General features: G+C 46.6%; 1 protein-coding gene and 1 non-coding gene across 7 annotated transcripts in view; one reads left to right on the forward strand and one right to left on the reverse strand.

The window, feature by feature from the left end:
- Nucleotides 1-21,807, forward strand: part of UBE2F (ubiquitin conjugating enzyme E2 F (putative)) — a 76,577-nt gene extending 54,770 nt beyond the window's left edge. For 5 of the 6 annotated variants that reach the window (XR_003122102.1, XM_025403944.1, XM_025403948.1 and 2 more), the window contains 5 exons: nt 4,457-4,527; nt 9,097-9,154; nt 11,063-11,095; nt 15,068-15,130; nt 20,503-21,807. Coding sequence is in view for 5 of the 6 variants with exons in the window: in XM_025403944.1 (XP_025259729.1) it covers nt 4,457-4,527; nt 9,097-9,154; nt 11,063-11,095; nt 15,068-15,130; nt 20,503-20,553 (276 nt within the window). In the remaining variant the exon portion in view is untranslated. The remainder of the gene's footprint in view (nt 1-4,456; nt 4,528-9,096; nt 9,155-11,062; nt 11,096-15,067; nt 15,131-20,502) is intronic. The other variant, XM_025403946.1, reaches the window with a different exon arrangement.
- LOC112636776 lies at nt 7,773-7,874 on the reverse strand. Its single transcript, XR_003122253.1, has one exon. It is a non-coding gene; the product is annotated as a U6 spliceosomal RNA (small nuclear RNA).
- Nucleotides 21,808-24,621: the final 2,814 nt, after the last annotated feature.

Consider the following 24,621-nt stretch of genomic DNA (forward strand, 5'->3'; position numbering starts at 1 on the left):
TCAGACACTGGGGGGCCAAGGATGGGAACTTGGTGGCCTTTTAAGAATTTCAGTCTCTGGGGAGACAGACGCTGACATGATAATGAGGAGCCCGGGTAGTGATGTGGGCGACGGCTATTCCTCAGGCTGGTGGGGATGCCCAGAGGAGGAGCACATGACGTGGCCTGGGGATGCCTTGGAGGAGGAGAGAGCCTTAGCCCAGACCCTGGCTGGCCTGTGGTGTCACACAGCCCACGGGTGTGTCAGTCGGGACTGGTTGGAGGAAGCTATGTACTGCAGCAGGAGAAAGGATTACTGCTCTTTGTTCTTGGCTCTGGTTTCCTCCTGGAAGTGAAGACACCACGTCTCCTCACATGTTTTTGGCCAAATCAGATAACATGACCATGGCCAGCCCGGAGGGACTGTCCTGCCGTGGGCCCTGGAGGAGGAGAACCAGAAACACTTGTTGAATAGCAGTGATGACGACCACAAGTGACACCTGAACTCCCACTCACCTTCTTCGTACGAAATTATCAGACTTTGTAGGGAATTGAGACAACACGGCCATGCAAAAATAGAATAATAATCACCTGTAATCTCTCCACCCAGAGATGATCACCATGACTCTCTAATGTCTGTTGCAGACAGTATAAATCCTACATACCAGTGGGGTGATGCTACACATAGTCTGGTAACTCGGGGCTTTCCCATCGTAATATGATGGACGTACACATTCATGTCAGTCAGTGCACGACTGCATCATCATTAATAAGAGTACTTCCTTGTATGATGTGTCATTTAAACCAGTCCTTTATCATTGGTCACTGGCTGACCAACCTTTTGTAGTATAAAGCAGACTTTCTGTAAAGAGCTAAGCAATAAATATTTTAGGCTCTGTGGACCACATATGGTCTCTGTCCCATATTCTTTTTTGTTTTTTCAACAACCTTTTAGAAATGTGAAAACCAGTCTTTGACCATGTGAAAACAGTCCCAGACTGGATTTGGTCTGTAGGCTGTGGTCTGCTGCCCCAGAATAAATAGGGCTGTGAGGTAAGTCTGGGGCATGCATCTTATGTCTGTCTGCCTCTTTCCTCTGGATCAGTTCCTAGACATGGCATTGTGGGTATTGAGTAATTGATGCTCCATTTTAAGGTTCTGGATAAATCCTATTAAATTACCTTCCAAAGAGGAATGTCAGTTGGCATCCTCACCATCAGTGTTTGAAAATTCCCTTTCCCTAAACACTTACCAAGGTAGAATGTTTGCCTTTTTTTTGTTGTTGTTGCCATTTTGGGAGGAAATGGTATCTCATTTAATATCCGGTTGTCTTTTTTTTTTTTTTTGAGATATAGTCTTGCTCTGTCCCCCAGGCTGGAGTCCAGTGGCACAGTCTCCGCTCACTGTAACCTCCGTCTCCCGGGTTCAAGCAATTGCATTTTCATTTCTTAAGTCGGATGCTGAATAGTATTTCCCACTAATTAGCTGTTTATATTTTTTATGAGCTGCTATTATGTCTTTTGCCCATGTTTCCATTGGGGATATTTGTTTTTCTTCTAGGTTTACTAGAGTCCTTACATGCAAAGTATGTGAAACTTTTTTCTTAGGTTTTTTAGCTATGCTATAAATTCTTTGTTTTGCATTTGCCGTCTTTAGTTGTTATTCTATACAAGTTTTGTTTTTTTTGTTTCACTGCTTGAGTTTTGTGTGTTATGAAATGCTTAAAGCAGCCTTCAGACCCCAAGATGGTCATCTACATTTTCTTCTAGTCCTCCTATAATTCTCTTTTATGTTTAATTTTAATGCATCTGGAACACTGTGTTTTTCCAAATGGGTAGCCAGTGGCCCACCAAATAACCCAGTTCTCTATTGGTTTGAAAGGCCAGATTTGTCATACATTAGACTCCTGGCAGGGTGAGTGATGGTGGCCGTGCCAAGCACTGAGGGGAAATGTGGGAGGGCTGGGCATTGTTTATCTAGCTGTGGGCCACTGGGGTTGGGGGGAAGAGGCTAGGGGCCTAATTCAGTTTGGAAAGTATGTGTGTGAGAAGCCAGGTGCAGAGTTTTGCCCTCTGTTCTGGAACCACAGTTAAGAGGACCATTGACAAAAGTAGGTACCTGTGTTAACATCAAACTATGGAAGGTGTAAAGGGGACAGGAGGAAGGGCGAATACCCCCAAGCCTTTGGGAGATGTGGTAGCACCAGGCTGGGTGGTCATGTGTGAGGGCCTCCACAGAAGGGGCACCTGCTTGGGAGGGAGAGTGAGTTTGCCAATTTTCTAGGTTCCTGCAAAAACAGAGTTGGTGACTCGGCCTAGCACTAGACTGCCACCATCCAGTGACCCAGGTGGGGGCACACAGCCCTGCCCCTCATGGCAGTCTGACCTTCCCTCTGCAGCCCAAATGCCTCAGTGGAAGGGAAAGATGCAGTTGCTCCTTTCTATTAAATACATTCCCATTTATTTATAGAAAAGCACAATGTGAAATTTATTTAAACTCATTCTGAACCTAAATTCTTTGTCCTCAGACACGTGGATTTGCACAGTCAGTTTAATCAGTTTTTTGGAATCTACTGATTTTGTGGTATTTTGAAATTAGAAACAATGCTCATTAGAGTGTTGAAAAAGTATTTTTGGTTTATAGAAATAAATAAAAAGATGAAACTATAAAAGTTTACTAGAAAGTTAAAGAGGATATTTGGATGGTGAAGTATTTTCTAAGTATGGCATCAAAGATAAAAATTTGATTACAAAAATAACCTCCTCAGAAAACATCATAAATAAAAATTAATAGCAAATGATACATGGGGAAAATGTTACCCATTTCACAAAGGGTTGATTCCTTTTTGAGATGACCTTTCTGATGAGATCCTGTGATTTGACACTTCTGCATGTTAACCAAGGGTACCTTGCTGTGGGAAGTCCTGGCGAAGAGGCCCTCTCCCTCACTGCAGGTTGTGGGGGTGGTGGGTGTCACGTCTTCTGAAGAACATGAGCAGTGTATCAGAAGCTAGGGTTTCTGACTAGCAGATCCTCTTGCTGGGCTTCATCCTGAGGAAACATTTCATCCAGGATGAACCCTGCATTGATAGAGCAGGGTTGGGAGAAGAGGAAGCAACCTGGGGGCCCAGAGGTAGGGAAGTGCTTGTTAAACTCGGGCAGGTGTACCATAGAATGCAGGACACCATCTGAAACAATGGCAGAAATAGCTAAAACATATGTAGCACAGCTTTCTTCTATAAAGAAAATGAGTATGCTGCATGCACACTATGTGTGTGGCCTAGAAAAGAGGCATAAAACACATGTACTTCAGGTGTCACATAATTTCTGGGTAGCATTTTGATGGAGTGTATATATTCTTACATAAAAAGCAAAAGTGAAAGACAGCATAATTTATTATATATTTACATATTTCATTTCTGTTGTCCTTTTCTCTTGAGTATGGATTGCCTTTGTAACAGAGAAATCTGTTTGGTTTGGTTTGGTTTGGTTTTCTGGTTTGGAGGCAGGGTCTCGCTCTGTCACCCAGGCTGGAGTACAATGGTGCGATCATAGCTCACTGCAGCGTACAACTTCTGAGCTCAAGTGATTCTCCCACCTCGCCTCCTGAGTAGCTGGGACTACAAGCAGGAACTACCATGCCCAGCTCTTTTTTTTTTTTTCCTGGAGAGACAGGGTCTTGCTATATTGCCCTGGCTGATATCAAACCCTTAGCCTCAAGCGATCCTCCCACCTCGACCTCCCAAAGTGCTGAGATTTTTTTTCTCCTGGGCATCTATTGTTAATTATATTTTCTTCTCTTAGGTGGCCTCCCTAAGTGAGCCACAATGCCTGACCTAGAAAAATCTTAAAAGAACTTTATCCAAACATGCCAAGTCATAAATGATGTTGATATACTTTATCCCCACAAGTTCATTTTCATTCTCTTTCTCTCCTTTAAATATTAAGTGGACTAGGGCTTTCATCTAGGAAAACGTATGTGACAGTAGCATCTTCAGAAAAATCCAGCAAAGGGAACAGGCTGTTCTTGCAAGGAGCAGTAACTTTAAGCCATAGTAACTTGTAGTGCAAAGGAATCTGGGGCTTCTGGTTGGATTTGGGCCCAGAGGATGCAGAACTATTCCCTAGAGTGCACTGTGGATACCTGCAGTCCCAAACCCAGGGGATGTGGGAAGTGACAAAGGTCCAGTCACCATCACTGTCAGCTGGCAGGACAATTGGGGCTTGTAGAGAGGTGCTCAGAAGCCCATGGGGTAGACTTTGCTGCTGAGACTAGCCCTTGTGGACGAAGCCCATCAACACATGCCTCGTGGGTGAGGTGAGCCAGTATTCAAGGTTGAACACATGCTCAGCGAGTCAAACTACACGCTGAGTAAGCCATGAAACAAGCGTCTAGATAGGGTATGTGGTAAGGCTCTGGCCTGGATATGTGATTTGCAGAGACTGTCAGCGTGATCTCTCATTCTCTCTGTGTTGCAGCCTCCCAAAGTGAAATGCCTGACCAAGATCTGGCACCCCAACATCACAGAGACAGGGGAAATATGTCTGAGGTAAGTTTCTTGTCTTTTCTTTCTTCTACATTCGTGAGTGTCACGTGTGAGCGTTGGGCTTTTAAACATGTTGTCTCCTCTGAGAGAGGATTTTGAGGCATGCCCAAGATTAGGATGAGCTTGAACTCAGCTGAAGTAGCTGCGGTTGCCTGCCTGCTCCCAAACCCTACCCTACCTTCTGCCTCCAGACCAGTGTCCTCTCATGGCCCTCTGGGGGCCACAGCCCTACCAAGTTCTTAGTGCAGCCTCCTTGCTTGCCCAGGATGGAACCTTGGGGTCCCTTGCCTTGTTCCCCCCTATTTAAATGAGAGACCACATTCCCTCCATGTGGCTGATTTTAGCTAAGATGGGAAAATATGATTAATGATGGATACCCAGGAGAAAAAATGTAGATAGCAGGCTTAAGACAACCTTGGGCACTTGTATTTAAGCTGCCTTCTCTGTACCAAAATGGTCCTAATAGGTGTCAGGGCACTTAGGGCAGGCAGCCTCTCAGAGCTTCGTGTCCGCTGTGACTTGTGTCCCCGATCCCTGGCCTGGGCAGAACATCAGGGATCAGTGATTTCTCCTCTTAAGGCTGCTGGAAAAGATGTATGGGTGGATTGGTTGGTTTTTAAAGTAAGTTTCACGTTTGGGCTTTATTTTTTTTTTTTTGTGCTTTGTCCCTTTCATCACTTTAAGGCAGCGAGATTGATTGCAGGGGCTTTGATATCAGACCACCTGGACCTGAGTCCAGCTTGCTGCCCCCGCCCCGCCACCCGGGGCAGCTGTGGGACTTTAGGCTAGGTATTTGACCCATATGTGCCTCACACTTAGCCAGTTTGGAAAGTAGGCACAACGTGTTTTCTTAGCATATTTCTCCTACTTTTGACATGAAATGCAATTAGTGGCCTAAGTCACTTCTCATGCTCAACCTCCGTATCTCTTTTCTTTCGTTCCTCTCTCCTTAGTAAATACTAATCACCTTTGAAAGGAAATGTGTAAACTGTGGCTGCTGGAAATCTTACCTCAGGATGCCTTTCTCTTCACAAGTACAGTTAGTGCCCATTTGTCCATTTCATTTTTGTGTATACTGCTCCCTTTCTTCAGTATCAGCCTCATTTTTCAGATAGTTAAAAATACATTTTACCAGGCATGCCTTTTTCAAAAAGCATCTTCTCTTTGAAGTATCTGTCCTTTGCGTATTGAAATGTTAAAATTCCACCATCTTTGGTTGCAGGTTATAAATGTGTTTGGCCCAGGCCCCCATTGCCCCGCTTCCTCCTGTGATTGTGAGGACACCTGGCTCACTTTCTGGGGGGCCATACTCTACTTACCTGTCTTGCCCCTGCCTCAGTCAGAATTGGGTGCAGAATAGGAAGCTCTCTTGTCCTTTTTGCCATCTTCTGGGAAATCAGATGATTAGCAAAGCCTGATAAGGATAAACAGATGGTATCCTGATATAAAAGCCAGACGTCTCAAGGAAAAAGATTGTCAGATTTGACCACATAAAAATTAAAAACACAAAATGGAAGGAGAAATGATCAACTGGACTAAAATCCTTGGTATGTAAATAGTCCTTACTATTCATTAAAAAAAGATGGATACTTCCTCTGGAAAAATGTGGCATTGGCTACAAACAGGTGATTCATAAAAGGAGAAATAGAAGTGGGCAGTAAATATCTAAGGGGATGTTCACTCTCATCGGTAACCAGAGAAAGGTGCAGAAAACCATGAGGTGTGGCTTACCACTTATCAGATTGGCAGGCACAAAGGTAGATACTTGGTGGTGGGGCAGGGAGTGTGTGATAGAGAGCGAGCAGGCTCTCTCGTTGGAGGGTGTGTATATTTGCACACCTTTCATTGGTCCTTCAGCCATGTAGACTACCTTTAACTCGTATGTACCCTTGGACTTGTCAGCTGCACTTCTAGGGATTTAATCTAAGGAAATAATGTGTCAGATTGATGTACAGGGACCACCTTGTTAGTGAAAAGCAGACAGTGTCCAGTGGCAGCTTTATGGTGTGTCCTGAATAAAGGGAAAGAAAAGCCCAGCCACACCTCTGGTTTGTGGTGACCACTGGACAGCAGCTAATCAGGCCCTTCCCACAGCAGGACTGATGGATGCCTGGTGCTCCACGGGCCTTTCATTTCTGGCACACAGGAGCACCGTCCTCTTTTAGAGAGATTTGTCCTGGCTCCACCTTGTTGTCCCAGCAGGGACACTTCCCCTGCTCTGACACAAGGTCAGAGGCTCCATGTCTGTGGGATTGGAGGGCCTAGGTCAAGAGCTCAGTCGAAGCTTCTCCTAGAGCCTAAGCTTCTATTATAGTTCCTGGGGTGTCCTCTGTCTCCTTGCTTAATGACATCTCTGATAGCCGAGTGTCTCTGTCTCCTGAGCTGTTGCTGGGACTGTCCTCTGTGAGGCCAGGCTAGAACTTCGTCAGTGACTGGGGGCACTGCACCCCTGATGGGCCTCACTGCTGCCCAGACCAGTGGCCACCACATGCTGGGGCCGGCCTTGCCTCCCCATTCCCTACCCTGCTACATGCAAAGCCCTCCTGCTCTGGCTGTGCTGTTGACAGCAAAGCTCAGGGTGAGCTTCCTTCTCCTTCATTCAGCTAATGTTGATTGAGCTTAGGCACTGGCAGAGGAATTAGAATTCTCTGCTTTTATGGATGAAACGGGCATTCAACAAATAAATGACAAATATATAACTGAAGGTTGCATTAAGATCTATATAAGAAAATTATTAGCTAGATCAGAAATAATTCTTCCACTCTAGTAACAAAATGTAGCCACTAGGATTTGACTTGATTCCCAAAAAAGGTATTCAGAAGTTGACGATTCACATCCACAAGTCACCAGTACCTCTATCGGGTAGAAAGACATCCACCCAGTTGGTAGGGTATGTGATTTGAGTTTTCCTTTTTTCTTTTTAAGGCAAAAGTAAATTTTAATGGTCAATTTAAGGTTAGTTATCTGTTTTTTTAACTGCTCTTCATAGACAATTAAGATTATAGCTTTGACTCAAACTCTACATATTTTTCTTCTGATCTAAATTGACTTTCGTGAATTTAAACATGCTCTAATTCAAAAAAGTTTATCAGAGGTAACAATTATGGCCTATACAGCCTGATACTTTATGTGCAGATCAAAGCCACAGCACAATAATTCAACAAATTCAAAAGTAATTTTATCTCCAGAAGGAGGTTTGGCAATAAATTATACTTTTTCGAAGTATGGAATGATCATTTAATCTCTTTAAAATTATTTAATTTTTTTTTTTACTTTTTGAGATTATTGTGAAAATGCTAATCTTCTCTGTATCATCCCAATTTGAGCATATGTGCTACGGAAGTGAGCACTGGAATGATCATTTCCATGAGAGTATATGGTGTGCCTTACAGCTGATAGACAGTCAGGACCAGGACTCTCAGGTACCAGCTTCAGAAATGGGGCCTCACCGGACCTCTGAATCCTAGTGTGCCTTCCCTGAGCATGGGCCCCTCACCTAAGAAGTGATTGATATTCAGAATTGTGCATTAATCTTTTATCCTCAAGCATTTTCTTTTGAACTTAAAAAAAAAAACCCAGTTATTAAAATGTCATACGCTGAGAGCTCCCATTGTTGTTAACCTGCATCAACAGTGTTTCAGAATGTCGGTGCCCATGAGCTGCCTGGGTTGGAAGAACAACACTGTTCATGAGGCATGTGCCCTTGGGCCTGTCTTCTCTGTGCCTTGGTTTCCTCCTGTATAAGACAAGGAAACAGTGATCCTTCCTTCACGGGTGGTTAAAGGCATTAAGTGAATTTAATGGCACAGCACCTAGGATTGTGCCTGACATACACATAATAAGCTCTAAGCTTCAGTTACTCTTGTTGTCATGTTGTCATTTTGTTGCCATTGTCATTTTCTTTTCTTTTCTTTTTTTTTCTTTTGTTGCCATTGTCATTTTCTTTTCTTTTTCTTTTTTTTTCTTTTGGAGACAGGGCCTCACAGTATTCCCAGGCTGGAGTACAGGGCCGCCGTCACAGCTCACTGCAGCCTCAAACTCCTGGACTCAAACAGTCCTCCTGCCTTTGAGACTACAGGCGTGCACTACTATGCCTGGCTAATTTTTAATTTTTAGTAGAGACAGGGTATCACTGTGTTGCCCAGGCTGGTTTCAAACTCCTGGACCCAAGCGATCCTCCCACCTTACCTCGGCCTCCCAGAATGCTGGGATTACAGGCATGAGCCACCATACCCAGCCACCATTGTCATTTTCTGAACATTAAATTGACAGATGTTCTTTGTGTGTTGTTTTAAACATGCTTTTCCTCTGCCTAAAACTTCCATGTCAAGTATTACAACAAATAGACAAACATAACACAAGACGTTATACTTGAAAATGTATATAACCTTGGAGGTAGAAATGCCTTCCTCAGCAAGAGGAAACTGAGAAGCCACAGAGGAAAAGGTGGGCTTAATAAAAGTAGTTCTCCTGCATGGCCTAAAGACAAAATACGCACCGAGAGGACCAGTCGGCAGTGTGTAGGCACCTGTGGCTGCTCCTCACTAACCACTGTGTGTCTGTCTTTTTCAGTTTACTGAGAGAACATTCGATTGATGGCACTGGCTGGGCTCCCACAAGAACATTAAAGGTAGAGTCTGTGCCTTGATCATAAGTTGTCCCTGTGGTCCTCTCCCTGCAGTAGCCAGCCTCCTGAGAAAGCAGCACATGTCCTTGCCTATCACATCCACACCAATGGCCAGACACAGCCTGCCTCCTCTTCTCCCTGCTGCCTGGGCTACTTAGCCAGTCACTGACCTCAGTCACTTTGGGCCGGATGAGCATCCTTGTTGGCTTTGCCAGTCACCATTCTAGAACCAGAGATAGGAGCCCAAATTGCAGGCTTCACCGCCAAACCACTCGCCACATAGGAAACCTCATGGCCACCATTCATTCAACAGGAATGTCTTGAGCTCTTCTGGCCACTAGGTGTTGGAGAAGAGCAGCAAATTGATGTGCAGACCACTCCCTAAGGCCAGAGAAGACTGTCAGGTGTTGGGTACCTAACACCAAGCAGGGACCCTAGGGGAACAGCACAGGAAGGGGCTTTTGGCCCTGGCCCTGCATCAGGGAACACTGCAGACTGCATGCAGTCCTGACCAAGCTCCTCCAAGCTGTAGTCTCTGCCACCATGGGCAACCCACACCCTTTTCTTAGCCTCTCCCCACGCTCTAGAAATGTCCTTCCCTCTCAAAACTTTCCCTCTGCAGGCCATGTCTCTACCTGGAAGGCGGCCCTCTCCTCCAGCCCTCTCCCTGGCAGACTCCTGCTTCCCTGGGGCTCAGATGGCTGTCATTGCCTCTGGAGCCTCTCCTCCCAGGGTGGGTGCTCTGGGGAACACGTCTCGTGAGCAGTGCTGGCCTGCTGACCTGCCCACCTGTCCATCCCCCTTCCTCAGGCTGAGGGCTCACCTTCACCCACACTCCAACCCTAAGCCTGGCTCACATTGGAAGGTCAGGGATGGGTGGGTGGATGGATTGATGGACTAGAGAAAACAGAGAAGGGCAAATAAAATTACCAACTAGCAAAGAGTAGGGGAGGAGCGTGAGAACAGGCCTAAAAAGGACGAAACTCTTGAGTTGATGAAGAGGAAGATGGAGAATGAATTTGTGATTCACAGATGGCAAGTCAGTACAGATAGAACAACTCTGGCTTTCAGTTTTATTTAATGAAAATCTCTGATCCTTGAATTGTGAATCTTCCATTATTCTTTAAATAACGCAAAATCATTAAGAAAACTTAATAGGATAAGGTGTAATTAACTTATCTACGACCGCAAGGGGCAGTAGATGTAAAAACAACAGACTTTATTTTGAAGGTGACTTTTTAGAAGTCAGAACCATATTTGGTGGTAACAGCTAAGAGGTGATTTGGCCGGGCGCGGTGGCTCAAGCCTGTAATCCCAGCACTTTGGGAGGCCGAGACGGGCGGATCACGAGGTCAGGAGATCGAGACCATCCTGGCTAACACGGTGAAACCCCGTCTCTATTAAGAAATACAAAAAACTAGCCGGGCGAGGTGGCGGGCGCCTGTAGTCCCAGCTACTCGGGAGGCTGAGGCAGGAGAATGGCGTGAACCCGGGAGGCAGAGCTTGCAGTGAGCAGAGATCCGGCCACTGCACTCCAGCCTGGGCAGCAGAGCGAGACTCTGTCTCAAAAAAAAAAAAAAAAAGAGGTGATTCAAGGTAGAGCCCCCATGCAGACACTGGCCTGCGGGCCCTGTCGTGCAGGATTAGGCTTGTCAGGTCTGACTGGGAGGGCAGCTGATGCTGTCTTTGATTTTATATTCACTACCTGAGACTGCTCACCTCTTTGAATTTTCCAGAGTTTGTTGTTACACTTGAAGACAAGTTATTTTAATTTTCTATCTTGAGAAAAACAAGCCATGCTGAAGACAGGTTTTGATACAGTACAATGCATATTTCTTGATCATGGGTTTACACATGCATACAGATGCACAATGGCCTGAAACTTGTTTTCTGTTTTCTTTTTTATTTCAGGATGTCGTTTGGGGATTAAACTCTTTGTTTACTGTAAGTACAGTGATCAAAATCCCAAGTTTTTCTCGATTTCCTTGTTACTGGTTTTAGATATTACATTAACGTTAACACAAAACCATGTTAAAAAATGAAATGTGGACTGGGCACAGTGGCTCACGCCTGTAATCCTAGCACTTTGGGCGGATCCCCACTTGAGCCCAGGAGTTCGAGACCAGCCTGGGCAACGTAACAAAACCGGTCTCTACAAAAAATAGAAAAATTAGTTGGGCATAGTGTCACACGTCTGTAGTCCCAGCTACTTGGAAGGCTGAGGTGGGAGAACTGCTTGAGCCTGGGAGGCAGAGGTTGCAGTGAGCTGAGATTGCACCACTGTACTCCAGCCTGGGTGACAGAGATCTGCCTCAAAAACAGACAGATACACACAAAAACCCCCAAAAAACATGCTTGCTGGGCATGGTGGCTCACACCTGTAATCCTAGCACGTTGGGAGACTGAGGCAGGCAGATCACTTGAGCCCATGAGTTCAAGACCAGCCTGGGCAACATAGCAAGACCTGTCTCTAAAAAAATAATAAATGAAAAAATAACCCCCCTTTTTTCTGTTTCTGTTTTATGAGTCAGAAGTAGAACAGTGAGGTGGGGAATGAGGGGCCTTTGGAGTGACACGTGGGGAGGTTATCTGGGGCAGGGGCCACAGCAGTCTCACTTCTGCCCTGCTGAGGTGGCTGACCCCAGTTTCTAGGGGATGAGGTTGGTTCCACTTGCCTTAGCCCCTTCCAGCAGGGTGGCTGTTACCCTGGGGTCACTTGGCCCAGTCCATGTCTGTGCCTGTGGCTACACTAGCCAGCCCAAGGAGTGGCCCTGTCACCTCCCAGGTGTCCTGGTTGGGGTGGATGATTTTGTGGTTACCCAGCCTTGAAGGCTTTTTCACGAGTCCAGAACCTCAGAGTTGTTGTCTTTTTGTCAGTGATGAGCTGCTGAAGTTTGCTGTTCTCAGGAAATAGCATTTCTCAGACAATGGCCCTAGTGCAGGAAGAGGCTAAATGGACTTAGCTAAAAGCTGTTGGTTGGATTTTTTTAATACAATATTATACATTCCTTTGAATTTTTACTTTTTAATTCATAAAGGTGCTTTTAAAGAAATAAGCTTCAGGCCGGGCGCGGTGGCTCACGCCTGTAATCCCTGCACTTTGGGAGGCCGAGGCGGGAGGATCACGAGGTCAGGAGATCGAGACCATCCTGGCTAACAAGGTGAAACCCCGTCTCTACTAAAATACAAAGAATTAGCCGGGCGCGGTGGCGGCGCCTGTAGTCCCAGCTACTCGGGAGGCTGAGGCAAGAGAATGGCGCGAACCCGGGAGGCGGAGCTTGCAGTGAGCTGAGATGGTGCCACTGCACTCCAGCCTGGGGGACAGAGTGAAGACTCCGCCTCAAACAAAAAAAAAAAAAAAAAAAAAAAAGAAATAAGCCTCAGAGATCTGTTTGTGAAAAAAAAGTTTTTGCTATTTTGATAAAACCTAAGGTGCCTCTATGATCTTGGATAGTCCACCCAGGCCAGGGGGCTGTTTTAGGAGCATCCTCCTAGCCGGTGTCATGTGGGTCACTGGCTGTTGCCTACAGCAGAGGCACCTGCAGGACTCAGTTAAACTAGGGGCGGGTCTGCTCTTCCTTGTCCCATCATCTGAGGGCACAGTGTTCTTATCTTCAGCAAAAGCAGAGCCTCAAACTAAACTGAGTCCCTGCCTACCTTTTGTCTTTCTGTCTGATGTTAGCTGGTGAATGTCTATCACACAAGCAGAGAAACCAAGCACTTCCAGTGATTTCAGGATCTCCCTGAATCTCCGTGGGAGGTCATACCTGATGGAGACCTGGACTTCACAGTTTCTGCTGCTCTCAGCCACTTCGTTCTGCTTCTGTCTTTGGCTTTTTCATTGAAGTGAATGAAGTTTTATTTCTGGAGCCTAATTTGAAATCTGTCTGGCCGTTGTGCTCCGTTGTAATATTGAGCCTTGGCATCTCTAGATTTGATTGAGAGAGCCAAAGAGAACAGATGTGAACTCAGGCGCTTCTAGGGGCCCACGTGCCGTCATTATCATCAGCCACCATGATGATTTTTTTCTGGAGCCCACCATGTCTGTCCCAGGTTCCTTGGCTCTGAGTAGGTTTTGATTGGCGACTTGCTGCAGGGGAATTAATGGGAGGAAAGAAACACTGACTCCTTGGACTTAAAAAAATTTTTTTGGCTGGGTGCGGTGACTTATGCCTGTGATTCCAGCACTTTGGGAGGCACCGAGGCCGGCAGATCACCTGAGGTCAGAAATTGGAGACCAGCCTGGACAATATGGTGAAATCTCACAGCTACTGAAAAAAAAAAAAAAAAAAAGTACAAAAAATTAGCCAGGCATGGTGGCGGGCGCCTGTAATCTCAGCTACTTGGGAGGCTGAGGCAGGAGAATCGCTTGAATCCAGGAGGCGGAGGTTGCAGTGAGCCAAGATCACACCATTGCACTCCAGCCTGGGCAACAAGAGCGAAATTCCATCTCAAATCAAAAAAAAAAAAATTGAAGAGAAATCTGCTATAGCCACACTAACTTCCCATCTCTAAGTACTCTCAGTAAATTCTAAAAAAGCCAATCAAAATTGCTAATTAAGTCTTTAATGGTTATTCTGATCAACTCATTTATCTTAGGTCTAATATACAGTAAAGAAGATAAGAAATTTTGTGTGTCTGATACAGTCTATCTAATAATGTACTTTACATTTTTGCCTTTCTCTGGGACTTGGAATCTAATTTTCCAACTGTGAATGACTATAGAGATTTACAGGGTTTTTTTGCTATTTTATAACATTTTAATGGTCACAGCCATATTAATCTCCAGGAACATTGTCCCCAAATTTAACGTCCTTCCTGAAGAGAAATACGGTTGTCTTGACGATGATCCATCCTATAGCCTGCATTAGAAAGCCATGATTCGTCATAAGGACAAATTGAGGCCCCCTGATTTTTTCTTTTTTTGTTGTTTTTGAGACCGAGTCTTGCTCTGTCGCCCAGGCTGGAGTGCAGTGGTGCCATCTCGGCTCACTGCAACATCCTCCTCTGGGTTCAAGCGATTCTCCTGCCTCAGCCTCCCGGGTAGCTGGGATTATAGGCATGCGCCACCATGCCTGGCTAATTTTCATATTTTTAGTGGAAACAGGGTTCCACCATGCTGGCCAAACTGGTCTCAAACTCCTGACCTCGTTGATCCACCCGCCTCAGCCTCCCAAAGTGCTGGGATTATAGACATGAGCCACCATGCCCGGCCAAGCAAGCCCCTCTGATTCTCAGCAAGAGGGGTGAGCAGTGTGAAGATAAGATGCGGCCTTGGTCCAAAGTCCAGAGTGCTTCTTGGGGCTGAGGGGCATAGCCGTTGCAGTGTTTTTCTAGGGGAGAATGGGTCTGGCACCCTCTCCTGAGTCTGGGGACATGAGCCTAGTGACACTACCATGCAATTTGCTCGGGTTCCAGACGTCCCTACTGACTGTGCATGGGAGGCTTGGTGAAGCAGAGAAAGGAAAGTCCAGGGAAGGCCCCAAGAGAACCCATGGGCTCAAAAAGTCAAAGCTGTTAATCACAAAACAAAAGAAAAATATAATTTTTATGGAAAAGAAGGGGATTTTTATTTGGAAATGCTTAATGAGAGTGGTTTTCATTCTCCAGTTATCACAAATAGCATCAGAAATGAATGTGATTGCAGTTTACTCCGTCTTCACCAAACTTTGTAGAACTGCATGTCAACATATCTCTGACTTCTTTCAGTCAGTTGTCAGTCACCATTTTGAAAAAAATGCCCACGTGTTCGATACTTCCATATCACAAGCACTTGAGTTCTTAGTGGGATTCTCAGCTCTTCAGTTTGGTCTGCCATTTGCTAATTAGACTTCTCTTACTGTGCCATGAAAAGAAGACTTTAACAGCAGAAAAGCAATTCTTCCAGTGTTTACTTTAAGTTTCTCTCTTTTTAAGGATCTTTTGAATTTTGATGATCCACTGAATATTGAAGCTGCAGAACATCATTTGCGGGACAAGGTGAGCCAGGAACAGGCTTATTCTAGGTTGATGTACTTGTCACAAAGATGATTACTACTGTTTCTTGATTGGATAAATGAGAAATTGAGAGTGGTGGGATGCAAAGCTGGAATTCAAAGCAGTTTGTAAACAATATGGTATAGTAAATGTATGTAACCTCAGGAAAATGCTTTACCCAAAGTTAGAGAGAATTGGTGTGTGTTTGTTTTTTTTGTTTTTTGTTTTGTTTTGTTATTTGAGACAAGATTTCACTCTGTAACCCAGGCTGGAGTGCAGTGTTGTATTAGTGGCTCACTGCAGCCTCTACCTCCTGGGCTCAAGTGATCCTCCCACTTCAGCCTTCCGAGTAGCTGGGACTACAGGTGCATGACACCACACTCAGCTAATTTTTTTACTTTTATTTTTTGTAGAGACAGAGTCTTGTTTTGTTGCCCAGGCTGGTCTTGAACTGTTGGCCTCAAGCGATCCTCCTGCCTTGTCCTTCCAAAGTACTGAGATTACAGGCATGAGCCCCGGCACCCAGCTGAGAAATGCTTTTTATTTGATGTGATTTCCTAGTAGAATTTAGTATGAGTAATTTAAAACAGATATAGCACTAGCATGGTGGCATCGTGATTACACCTGTAATCCCAACCTTTGGGAGGCCAAGGTGGGCAGATTGCTTGAGCTCAGGAGTTTGAGACCAGCCTGGGCAACGTGGCAAAACTCTGTCTTTACAAAAATTAGCCAGACATAGTGGCACATGCCTGTGGTCCCAGCTACTCAGGAGGCTAAGGTGGGAGTATTGCTTGTGCCCAGGAAGTTGAGTGAGTCAAGATTGTGCCACTGCATTCCAGCCGGGGTGACAGAGTGAGACCCCATCTTTAAATAAATAAATAAATAAATGGTAGGAACAGAGAAGGAGAATGGATGGTGTCACACCCACCAGCACCCTCCTGACCTCCAGTGGCCCACCTTATCCTTCCACACCTTTTGCTGAGCTCATACACATTCATACAAACTTGACTTTGATTTTTACCCAAAAATAATGAGATCCTATTCATTACTGTTTTTAATTTTTATTTATTTATTTAATTTTTAGGGCAGTACCCTGAGATTGTAAAGGTTCAGAGAGCTCCCCCTATTCATTACTTTTAATCTTCAATTCCTCTTCTAAAAGGTTTTTTCCTCTAATGCAGTGCATAAATGATTCGTCATTCATTTCAGGAGCCACATTGAGGTCTTCCAGTAAGACACCTGTTAAGGAAGACAGTTTACCTAGAAACAATATATTAAAACTCACTGGGAAGAAAAAAATACAACAAAACCAAGCTGAAAGAGTTATAGTCGGTGAATGTCACCTTTCCACTGTGCTTGAGTAGCAAGGCAGCAGTGGTTTTAACTGTCTGATAAAAGAAAGCATACAAGCCTTGAGGAGGGGAAGTGCTGTCAGGAAAGGGGGTCTGAAATGACTTTAACATTGGCCCAGTGCAAAGCACATGGAACAGGAGCCGGCAGAGGCAGGTCATGTGTGGCTGGCACCAAGGTAGCTCAGCTTAGGTGAAGGGTTCTGGCTGGATTTGGTGGTAGAACCTCACATTCCGTTACCTGAACCAGATTCCCTATGGCAGCCTTGCCATTGTGGCAGCCTTGCCATTGTGGCAGTCAGTCAGCCACTGTTGTTCGTTTGGCTGAAGTTGCTTTTTTTTTTTTTTTGAAACAGAGTCTGTTGCCCAGGCTGGAGTGTGCAGTGGTGCAATCTTGGCTCACCTCTATCTCCAGATGCAACCTCCATCTCCCAGGTTCAAGCAATTCTTGTGCCTCAGCCTCCCGAGTATCTGGGACTATGGGCATGCGCCACCACACTGGGCTAATTTTTGTATTCTTAGTAGTAGAGACAGGGTTTTACCATGTTGCCCATGCTGGTCTCAAACTCCTGGCCTCAAGCGACCCACCCGCCTCAGCCTCCCAAAATGCTGGGATTACTGCACCCGACCTGATGTAGCTTTGAACACCATTCTAAAACCCCTCTAGCTAGTTCTAGACATCGTGCAGAATGTTCAGCGCCTTGGCTTCCGTTAATGTTAGTTAGACCTACTATGTGGCACGACCGAATAGGGCATCTGAAATGTGCCCTGCCAAGTCCTTGCTACAGTCTTGAGCCTAAGTTCAGACCAGGAGATGCTGCCTGACCACGGCCCCAAAGAGTGGGCAGGAGCACCTCCGACAGGGAGGCGAGAGAAGTGCCACCCAGCATGCATCCTGCTGAGACTCACAAAACAAGTGGCAGGCACAGTGGGCACAGGGAGTGGTGCAGTGCAAGCAGGCGGGCAGAGCAGACCATCTACTGAGGCTGGTGTTCTGCCGAGGAGGCGAGCTCTGTCTTGAGGGCTGGGGCAGCAGGGGTCCTCAAGAGAAATAACAGTGGTGTAAGGCAGCCCTGTGCCCACAGCTCCCCATGAGAGCAGTCAGTCCCTGACTCCTGCCGTCCGTCAGTGGTTCTGATGGGCTTGTGTTGTCTAGCAAAGCCTTAGGCTTGGTACTGCACTGACAAGCCCTGGGCAAATGTGCCCCTTGGCCCACCCCTTGCAGGCATTCGTGGCTGCACTCCTGTCTGCTGTTGCTGGCGATGACTAGCTCTTGTGGACCAAGCCTTGTCAGATAGAAAGTGATGGCAATAGGGGCACTCCCACAGCTCCAGGTGGAGAGATGTCTTCCATTTTACCTTTCTTTGTATGAAATAAGATTTCATATTCCTGATTTGTATGAAATAAGACTTTGCAACTGATACACTTTTAGTCCCAGTAAAATGGACCTAACATCTCCAGTGATGCCTCCACATGAAGCCTAAGCAGTGCCGCAGCCCCACCCACGTCTTCATGCGGAGTAATAGTCACAGTTGTTGAGCGCCGCTTCCTTATGTCCACTCGTTCATCACCTGTTTGGCTGGTGGCCACTTATATGCCAGGGGAGGTGCGAAGTGCTCGGGATGACTGGGAATGACAGTCCCTGTCCCTGTGGCGCACACATTCCAGCAGGAGGACGCGGAGCATAGGCAAACAAACACGGCCAGATGCAGTGGCTCACGCCTGTAATCTCAGCACTTTGGGAAGCCAAGGTGGGCAGATCACCTGAGGTCAGGAGTTCAAGACCAGCCTGGCCAACGTGGTGAAATCCTGTCTCTAGTAAAAATACAAAAATTAGCCAGGCGTGGTGGCAGGCACCTGTAATTCCAGCTACTTGGGAGACTGAGTCAGGAGAATCGCTTGAACCCAGGAGGCGGAGGTTGCAGTGAACTGAGATTGCACCATTGCACTCCTGCCTGGGCAAAAAGGGCGAAACTCCATCTCAAAAAAAAAAAAAAAGATGAAAATTAAAATGAAAAAAAATAGGTGAAAAAAAAAAAATAGGTGAACAAACATAGCATGTGAAGTGGAGAGCGGGCCACAGAGGGCCGGGTGGTGAGAGAGGAGCGCTCCAGAAAACCTTGGCTGCTAGTGCAAAGCCCCTGAGGCAGGAACGTGCTGCAGAGGTCAGGGCAGAGAAAAGAGGCCATTATGACTGGCGCAGGTCAGAGGAATGGAATAGTAGGAGCCGGGCGCGCTTCCATGCACTTGACACAGAGTGCACTTGTTTCTCACAACAGCCCCTTGGGCCGGATACCATTATGATCCCTGTTTTGCTGCTGAGGACACAGCTGCCAAGAAGCTGAGATTCGCCATGGTTGAGTAGCCTGTCGGAGGCAGAGCCCAGGACTTGGATCCTCCTCTGTGTGGCTCCAGAGTCTGTGGTTTTCACTTGGGCTCTGTGCTTTGTGTCCCTTGCAGTAGAAGAGGAGGAGGGAGGCAGCAGAGGCTGGAGCATGGGGCCTGCTGCAGGCATGGATGCTGGGCTCTGTGCTGGGTGAGGTGAACAGGGCAACTAAGGGTACATGGCGTCTTTTGTCCTCCGAAACATGGAGAGGCGGGGCATTTATGGGATCTTCATTTTACATCCTGTAAGCTTTTGCAGGGTCCTTGTAAGCTGACAGTATTGTCTGGCTCTGGGGAAATGGCCTTGAGAAGGTTTTGTAAAAGGGCAGGTAGGGTTTCTGCACAGCTCCCCTTTGTTGCGGGGTGAAGGCCCATGTGGGAGGCTCCAAACGCCATCCTGTAGACAAATAGGGAAGTTGGCAGGGCAGAGGCACCTGGGTAGACTCAGAGCACTCCACTTTCTCACCCTGAGACCAGAGAAAATATGGGACCATATCCATAGCTTCAAATTGGGAACTTGCCGGCCCTGGAAAGGGTCGCTGTGCTAATTAAGGGTGTGGCAGGAGGGCAGGCACCTGGTGCCCAGCTGGCCAGGACCATGCTCCAGGCAGGGTCTCCCCTGCGAGAGGGCATCGTGGCAGCAGCGAGGTATACACCGAGTACCTGGGTGCGCCCTGCACGTTGCCAGGTGTCGGGATTATGCAGTGGAATCAGCAAAGAGGCTAGACTGAGGCTTAGACAGGAGGACTGAGGCTTAGCTAAGGAAATGGAACTCATGCCCACTAAGAACTGTGGTAACTGTGCCGTGTTCCCTGTGCAGTGGGGGCTGCATGGCATTGATGTGACTGAAGCAGTGTGATCCTGCGGGGACATCCGAGACCCAGCAGCTGTGTTGTAGGAGTGAGAGGGTTAAGAGCTCCAAGTCACTCTTATGGCTCATACAATCCCATGGGATTTTACTCGTAACCTTGGGGATACCAGATCCAGGGATAAACTTGACAGTGGCCCAGATCTGAGATTGTTCCACCCATACTGGCCTGGGGTGATTCCTAGGTCCACACCGCCTTTGGTCACTGGCCACCTGCACTTCAATGCATGAGGATGGAGCTCTGTGGCACACCCAGCTCTCTTCTGGGCAGGGTGTAGTCATCCTGCCCAGAAGAGATGGGGGGCTGTACATGGGCTGTGAAGAGCAGGCACATTTTAAATAGGTAGCAGCATCCAGGGAAATCATTCCAGCAAGACAAATACAGAAACAAGGGTCTTCCTGAGAGCAGTAGCTGTGGCTGAGACCCATTGTGGCCAAAGAAGTCTTGGCTTTGTGACCTTGACCACACTTTTCTGGGCTCTACTTTCCCCGTCTGGAAATGAGGAGGGATAGGTGCCCCCTGAGGGTCCCTCCCACTCAGGCCTTCCGCATGCTCCCCTGCTCAGCACACCCAGCACTGTGTCTTGCATGCAGTAGGCACCTAGGTTGTGGCAAATGGCACTCAGACTCCGCGAGGTCCCAGTCCTTCTACCACCTTGGCGACCACAGGGGGCCTTGGTGCTGGTGGATCTGACTTGTCCCTGAAGCGCTGCTTTACTCACTCACTCACTCTTCCCGTTCTTCTTTCTGTCCCCAATGCTCTTACTACACAGGAGGACTTCCGGAATAAAGTGGACGACTACATCAAGCGTTATGCCAGATGATAAAAGGGGACGATTGCAGGCCCATGGACTGTGTTACAGTTTGTCTCTAACGTGAAACAGCAAGAGGTAGCCCCCTCTCCCGTCCTCATACTCCCTCTCAGTCCCCTGGATTGCCCCAGTCCTGTGACCATGTTGCCCTGAAGAAGACCATCTTCATGACTGCTCATTGTAGATGGAGAATTCAACATAAATACAGCAAGAAAATGTGTTTGGGCTTCTGAAGAGTTGTCTGCTTACCTTAACATGTTTACTTTTTTGAACTTGTACTGTATAGGCTGTTGGTGAAATTTTTAAGAAGTTGTAATGAACTCAAAATTGAGGCCAGAGCTTGCTTTCCCTTTTCCCAAACAAAATTGGTTTTCTGCACAAGCGATGCTAATGATGTGTTCAGCGTAACTTGCAGATTGGCAATAAGATACCCGCTACAAACTGTGATTGGATGCAAAATCTCTTAGCTTTTTCACGAATGTTGGCCCTGCCTAGATGTTGTGAAGCTTCCCAGAATGCATAGTCATTCACTGTAGATCTCTTATTGAAATGCGTATTTTATTTAATGTAAGTATATTTTGGAACAGATTTGTAATTTGTACAATTTAATGCTTTAATTATTTTTTCTATTCTCATTTAGTTTGTATTTTCATTGTATAGAGCAGACAGAAAGATGTTGGGTCAAGCAACTATTGAAGAGAAATACAAAGAAAATATGAAAGGCACATTATTCATTTTGTCCAAATGCAATGAGAATCTCACTCTTAAAAATCAGCTCTTGCTTTCAGGTCCAGATGTGGCGAGGACGTTTTGGAGCCCTTTGAAGCTAGATTTGGATGACCAAAACAAAAAGGCAGGGAGCCCATTGTAACATGCTGCCCAGAGGAAACTGGCTGGAACCTGGACCAGCTGGGGTTGATGTTTCTGCAGTGGTCATGTGATTGTGACCTGGTAGCTACTTACCAGAGCATCAGACCCTGCTGTCCTGGGAGACAGGAGCGATGCCTCAGGAATCAGCCTAATGTCTGATGTCACTGAGACTGTACCTATGGCCTTCTTCTGAGTTTGCCATGGCTCCAGGCCCTGCCTGTGGGGTGAGCCTCCTAGGCCTTGGAGGACCAAGAGTCAACAGTGGCATATGCCATCCTCGGCCAGGTTAATGTACTGCAGAGGAAGAGCCCTGAAGAGAGGCAAGTGGATTTACTCCAGCATGTAGACATTTGAACCAGTGAAATCAAACGCAAAATAAATGTCTGTCTAGTTTCATTTGCTGCCTGCCTAACGCTCAGATTTAACTGCCAGCTTCCTTAGACCTCTAGATTCCCCTGTCTGCCATCTACTGGGTTTAGTTTGTTTTTCTTAATTTATAGAATCTCTGAGTCATGGAGATTCTGTCACGGAGACCCAGCAGGTGAGGAATGTAGGCCTTGCTTTGTCTTTGCACCCATTAGACTTGAGGGTGGCCCCTGGCTAACGTGCCACACAGAGCAGGAAGGGTGAGATTAGGTAAAGAGAATGATGGCATCTCAGGAACTCGGGGCTTTTCCAGGAGACACATTAATCCTCGCCTCTCAGGGCCTAGGAGAGGGAGGTACTGCAGCTTCACACTTGTCCTCTGCCTAGTGTCAGAGGAACTTGCCAGCTGAGCACTAGGCATCCTCTCTAGTCAGGGCAGGAGGCCAGCAGCTAATTCCTGCCTCCTGTGACCCAGGAAATAAGGTTCTCTGCCTGGTGCCATTCCCAGGCCCAAGGCAGGGCACATCCCATAGTAGTTGCTCAGGCTCCCTGGAGTTCCCCGGCTGGTGGTGCAAGTGTTGATGCAGGACTTTTCAGAAGAGCACTTCTGTGGGAGAAATGCCAGTGCCTGCTGTCCAGTGGAAACATTTATGCAGTGTACGTGAAAGACAATGTGCCCTCTGGACCACACTGAAAGTGGTAATATCAGTTATTCTAACATCAAAGTATCTGCACAGTAGAAAATCACTTTGCTCGTTATCAGGGATTAAGCAATTCTTTTAAAATGTCCAGATAACTGAATCATCCCATTCTGTCTAGTGGAAATCCCCTAGAAATATTTTGCACACACACCCCATCTTAGGAGCACACTCAGATGCGGCCCATCACAGTAAGTAGCTGGTGTTGTCCTGGGTGCTTGGCCGGTGGGGCCCTTGGGATCTGTTGGGTGACTGTGGGACCTGGTTTCCTTCCAGACTTTTTGACTTCTTGGCATTCCCCTCCCTCTTTCACAGGCCAAAGTCACATTTCTGGCTCCAACGCATATGCCCCCAACCAAGCGGGTACTAGTTGGTGATTTCTGATCTGTCAGGGAATGGGAATCCCTAGACTTGGCCAAAAGACCAGTCCTGGAAATAGGTGGGAGTGGGCAGGCCCTTGGGGAACTGAAGCTCTTGGGAAGCTCTGACATCCAGTTGGGCATCCAGAACCTTTGCTTCCTGAATCCTGGTTCTTGGCTGGACTCCAGAGGGTCCTTATGACTATTGCTTAGAATTTGATGCGTAAGCTATATATTTTTCAAGCACTCCTAGAAGGAAACACTTCCAGGGTAAGCCTCTCAGAAGGCGGCTCACATCTTACCTCCGATCTTCCCCTAAATAACCACCAGCAGGTGACCAGCCCTTTGCAGTCTTTCTACTAAGGAGCCAAGGCAAGAGTATTACTCAGATATTGAAAATGGATCTCAGCTGTGCCCCTCGCCTTTTCTCCCACGACTCGTCGTCTGTGGTGTTTCCACCAGCTTTATTTGCAGGGCACAGACCACAGGGAGCCGGTGTCTTGGGTTAGGGTTGTCTTCACCTGCCCTCATCTCCAAGCACGGGAGGCCTGAGAGGCTGCTCAGGAGCTAAAACATTGTGAATGTCTGTTCTTTTAAAGGATCATGTACCTTAGTATTTGGCTGTTCACATGATTCAAAGCACCTGTGCGTATTTTCCTCTGTCTCTAGTTACTTGCACACTTGTCTGGAAAGACCTTGTGGGATGTAGAACACAACAGTGTTCATAGCTAGGCCAGTCTCAGCAGAGTCCTAGCCCATTCAGAGGCCATCTGGTGATAGGCCCAGCATGTTTTTTTTCTTACGGCAGCAGAAAGATTGAATAGCCCTTCTGCTGGATTCTAGACCCCCCAAAAAAGAAAAATAAAATCCCAGAGGGCATACTCCCAGGCGGTGGTGATCACAAAAATCTGTCACAGTCTGCAGTGAACAAACCCCACTTGCTGTTCCTGGGGTTGCTCTGCTGCCACTCCCCACCCCCACTTACTTAAAGAACTGCTGTGGAAAATCAGTTCCAGTTTCTTCCGTAAAACCCATGGCACTACTGGTGCATTCTGATTTACCTTTGTTAAGTAGAACCTTCTTATTCCCTCAGAGATTTTCAAAATAAGTCTCATATTCCTGTTAACATCACCCTTTTTGCCAATAATCAAATCAAGCAGATTGTGTTTTTTTCATGTAAGAATTCCAACAAGAAGATGTAAACCATCAATTCAGGATTGTTTTCACTTTCTTTTTTTCTTTTTTTGAGATGGGACCTCACTCTGTCACCCGGGCTGGAGCTAGAGTATAGTGGTGTAATCTCAGCTTACTGCAACCTCCACCTCCTGGGCTCAAGCAATCGTCCCACCTCAACCTCCCAAGTAGCTGGGACCACAGGCTTTTGCCACCATTCCCAGCTAATTTTTTGTATTTTTGGTAGAGATGGGGTTTTACCATGTTAGCCAGGCTGGTCCCAAACTCCAGAGCTCAAGCAGTCCGCCCGCCTTGGCCTCCCAAAGTGCTGGGATTACAGATGTGAGCCACCCCATCCAGTTTTCACTTTCATCCATATGTTTCACTTTGGAAATTCAAGTTTGCTACACATTCACTATTCATAAAATAAGTCTAGTAAAGTGTTGATACATAGTCTTAGTAAAATGTTTAACTTGTTCTTTGCCAAAGAATAATTTGAAAAATGAGAAAACTGTCACTGCCCTCTTTCCTCCCTCCTATAGCCCTGCCTAAAATAAAAAATATTGAACAGCTGAGAGGGGCTGGTTCAGAGGCGTCCATGTCACCTGTCTACG

Source organism: Theropithecus gelada, chromosome 12 (genome assembly GCF_003255815.1).
Source record: "Theropithecus gelada isolate Dixy chromosome 12, Tgel_1.0, whole genome shotgun sequence".
NCBI classification, from domain to species: Eukaryota; Metazoa; Chordata; class Mammalia; order Primates; family Cercopithecidae; genus Theropithecus; species Theropithecus gelada.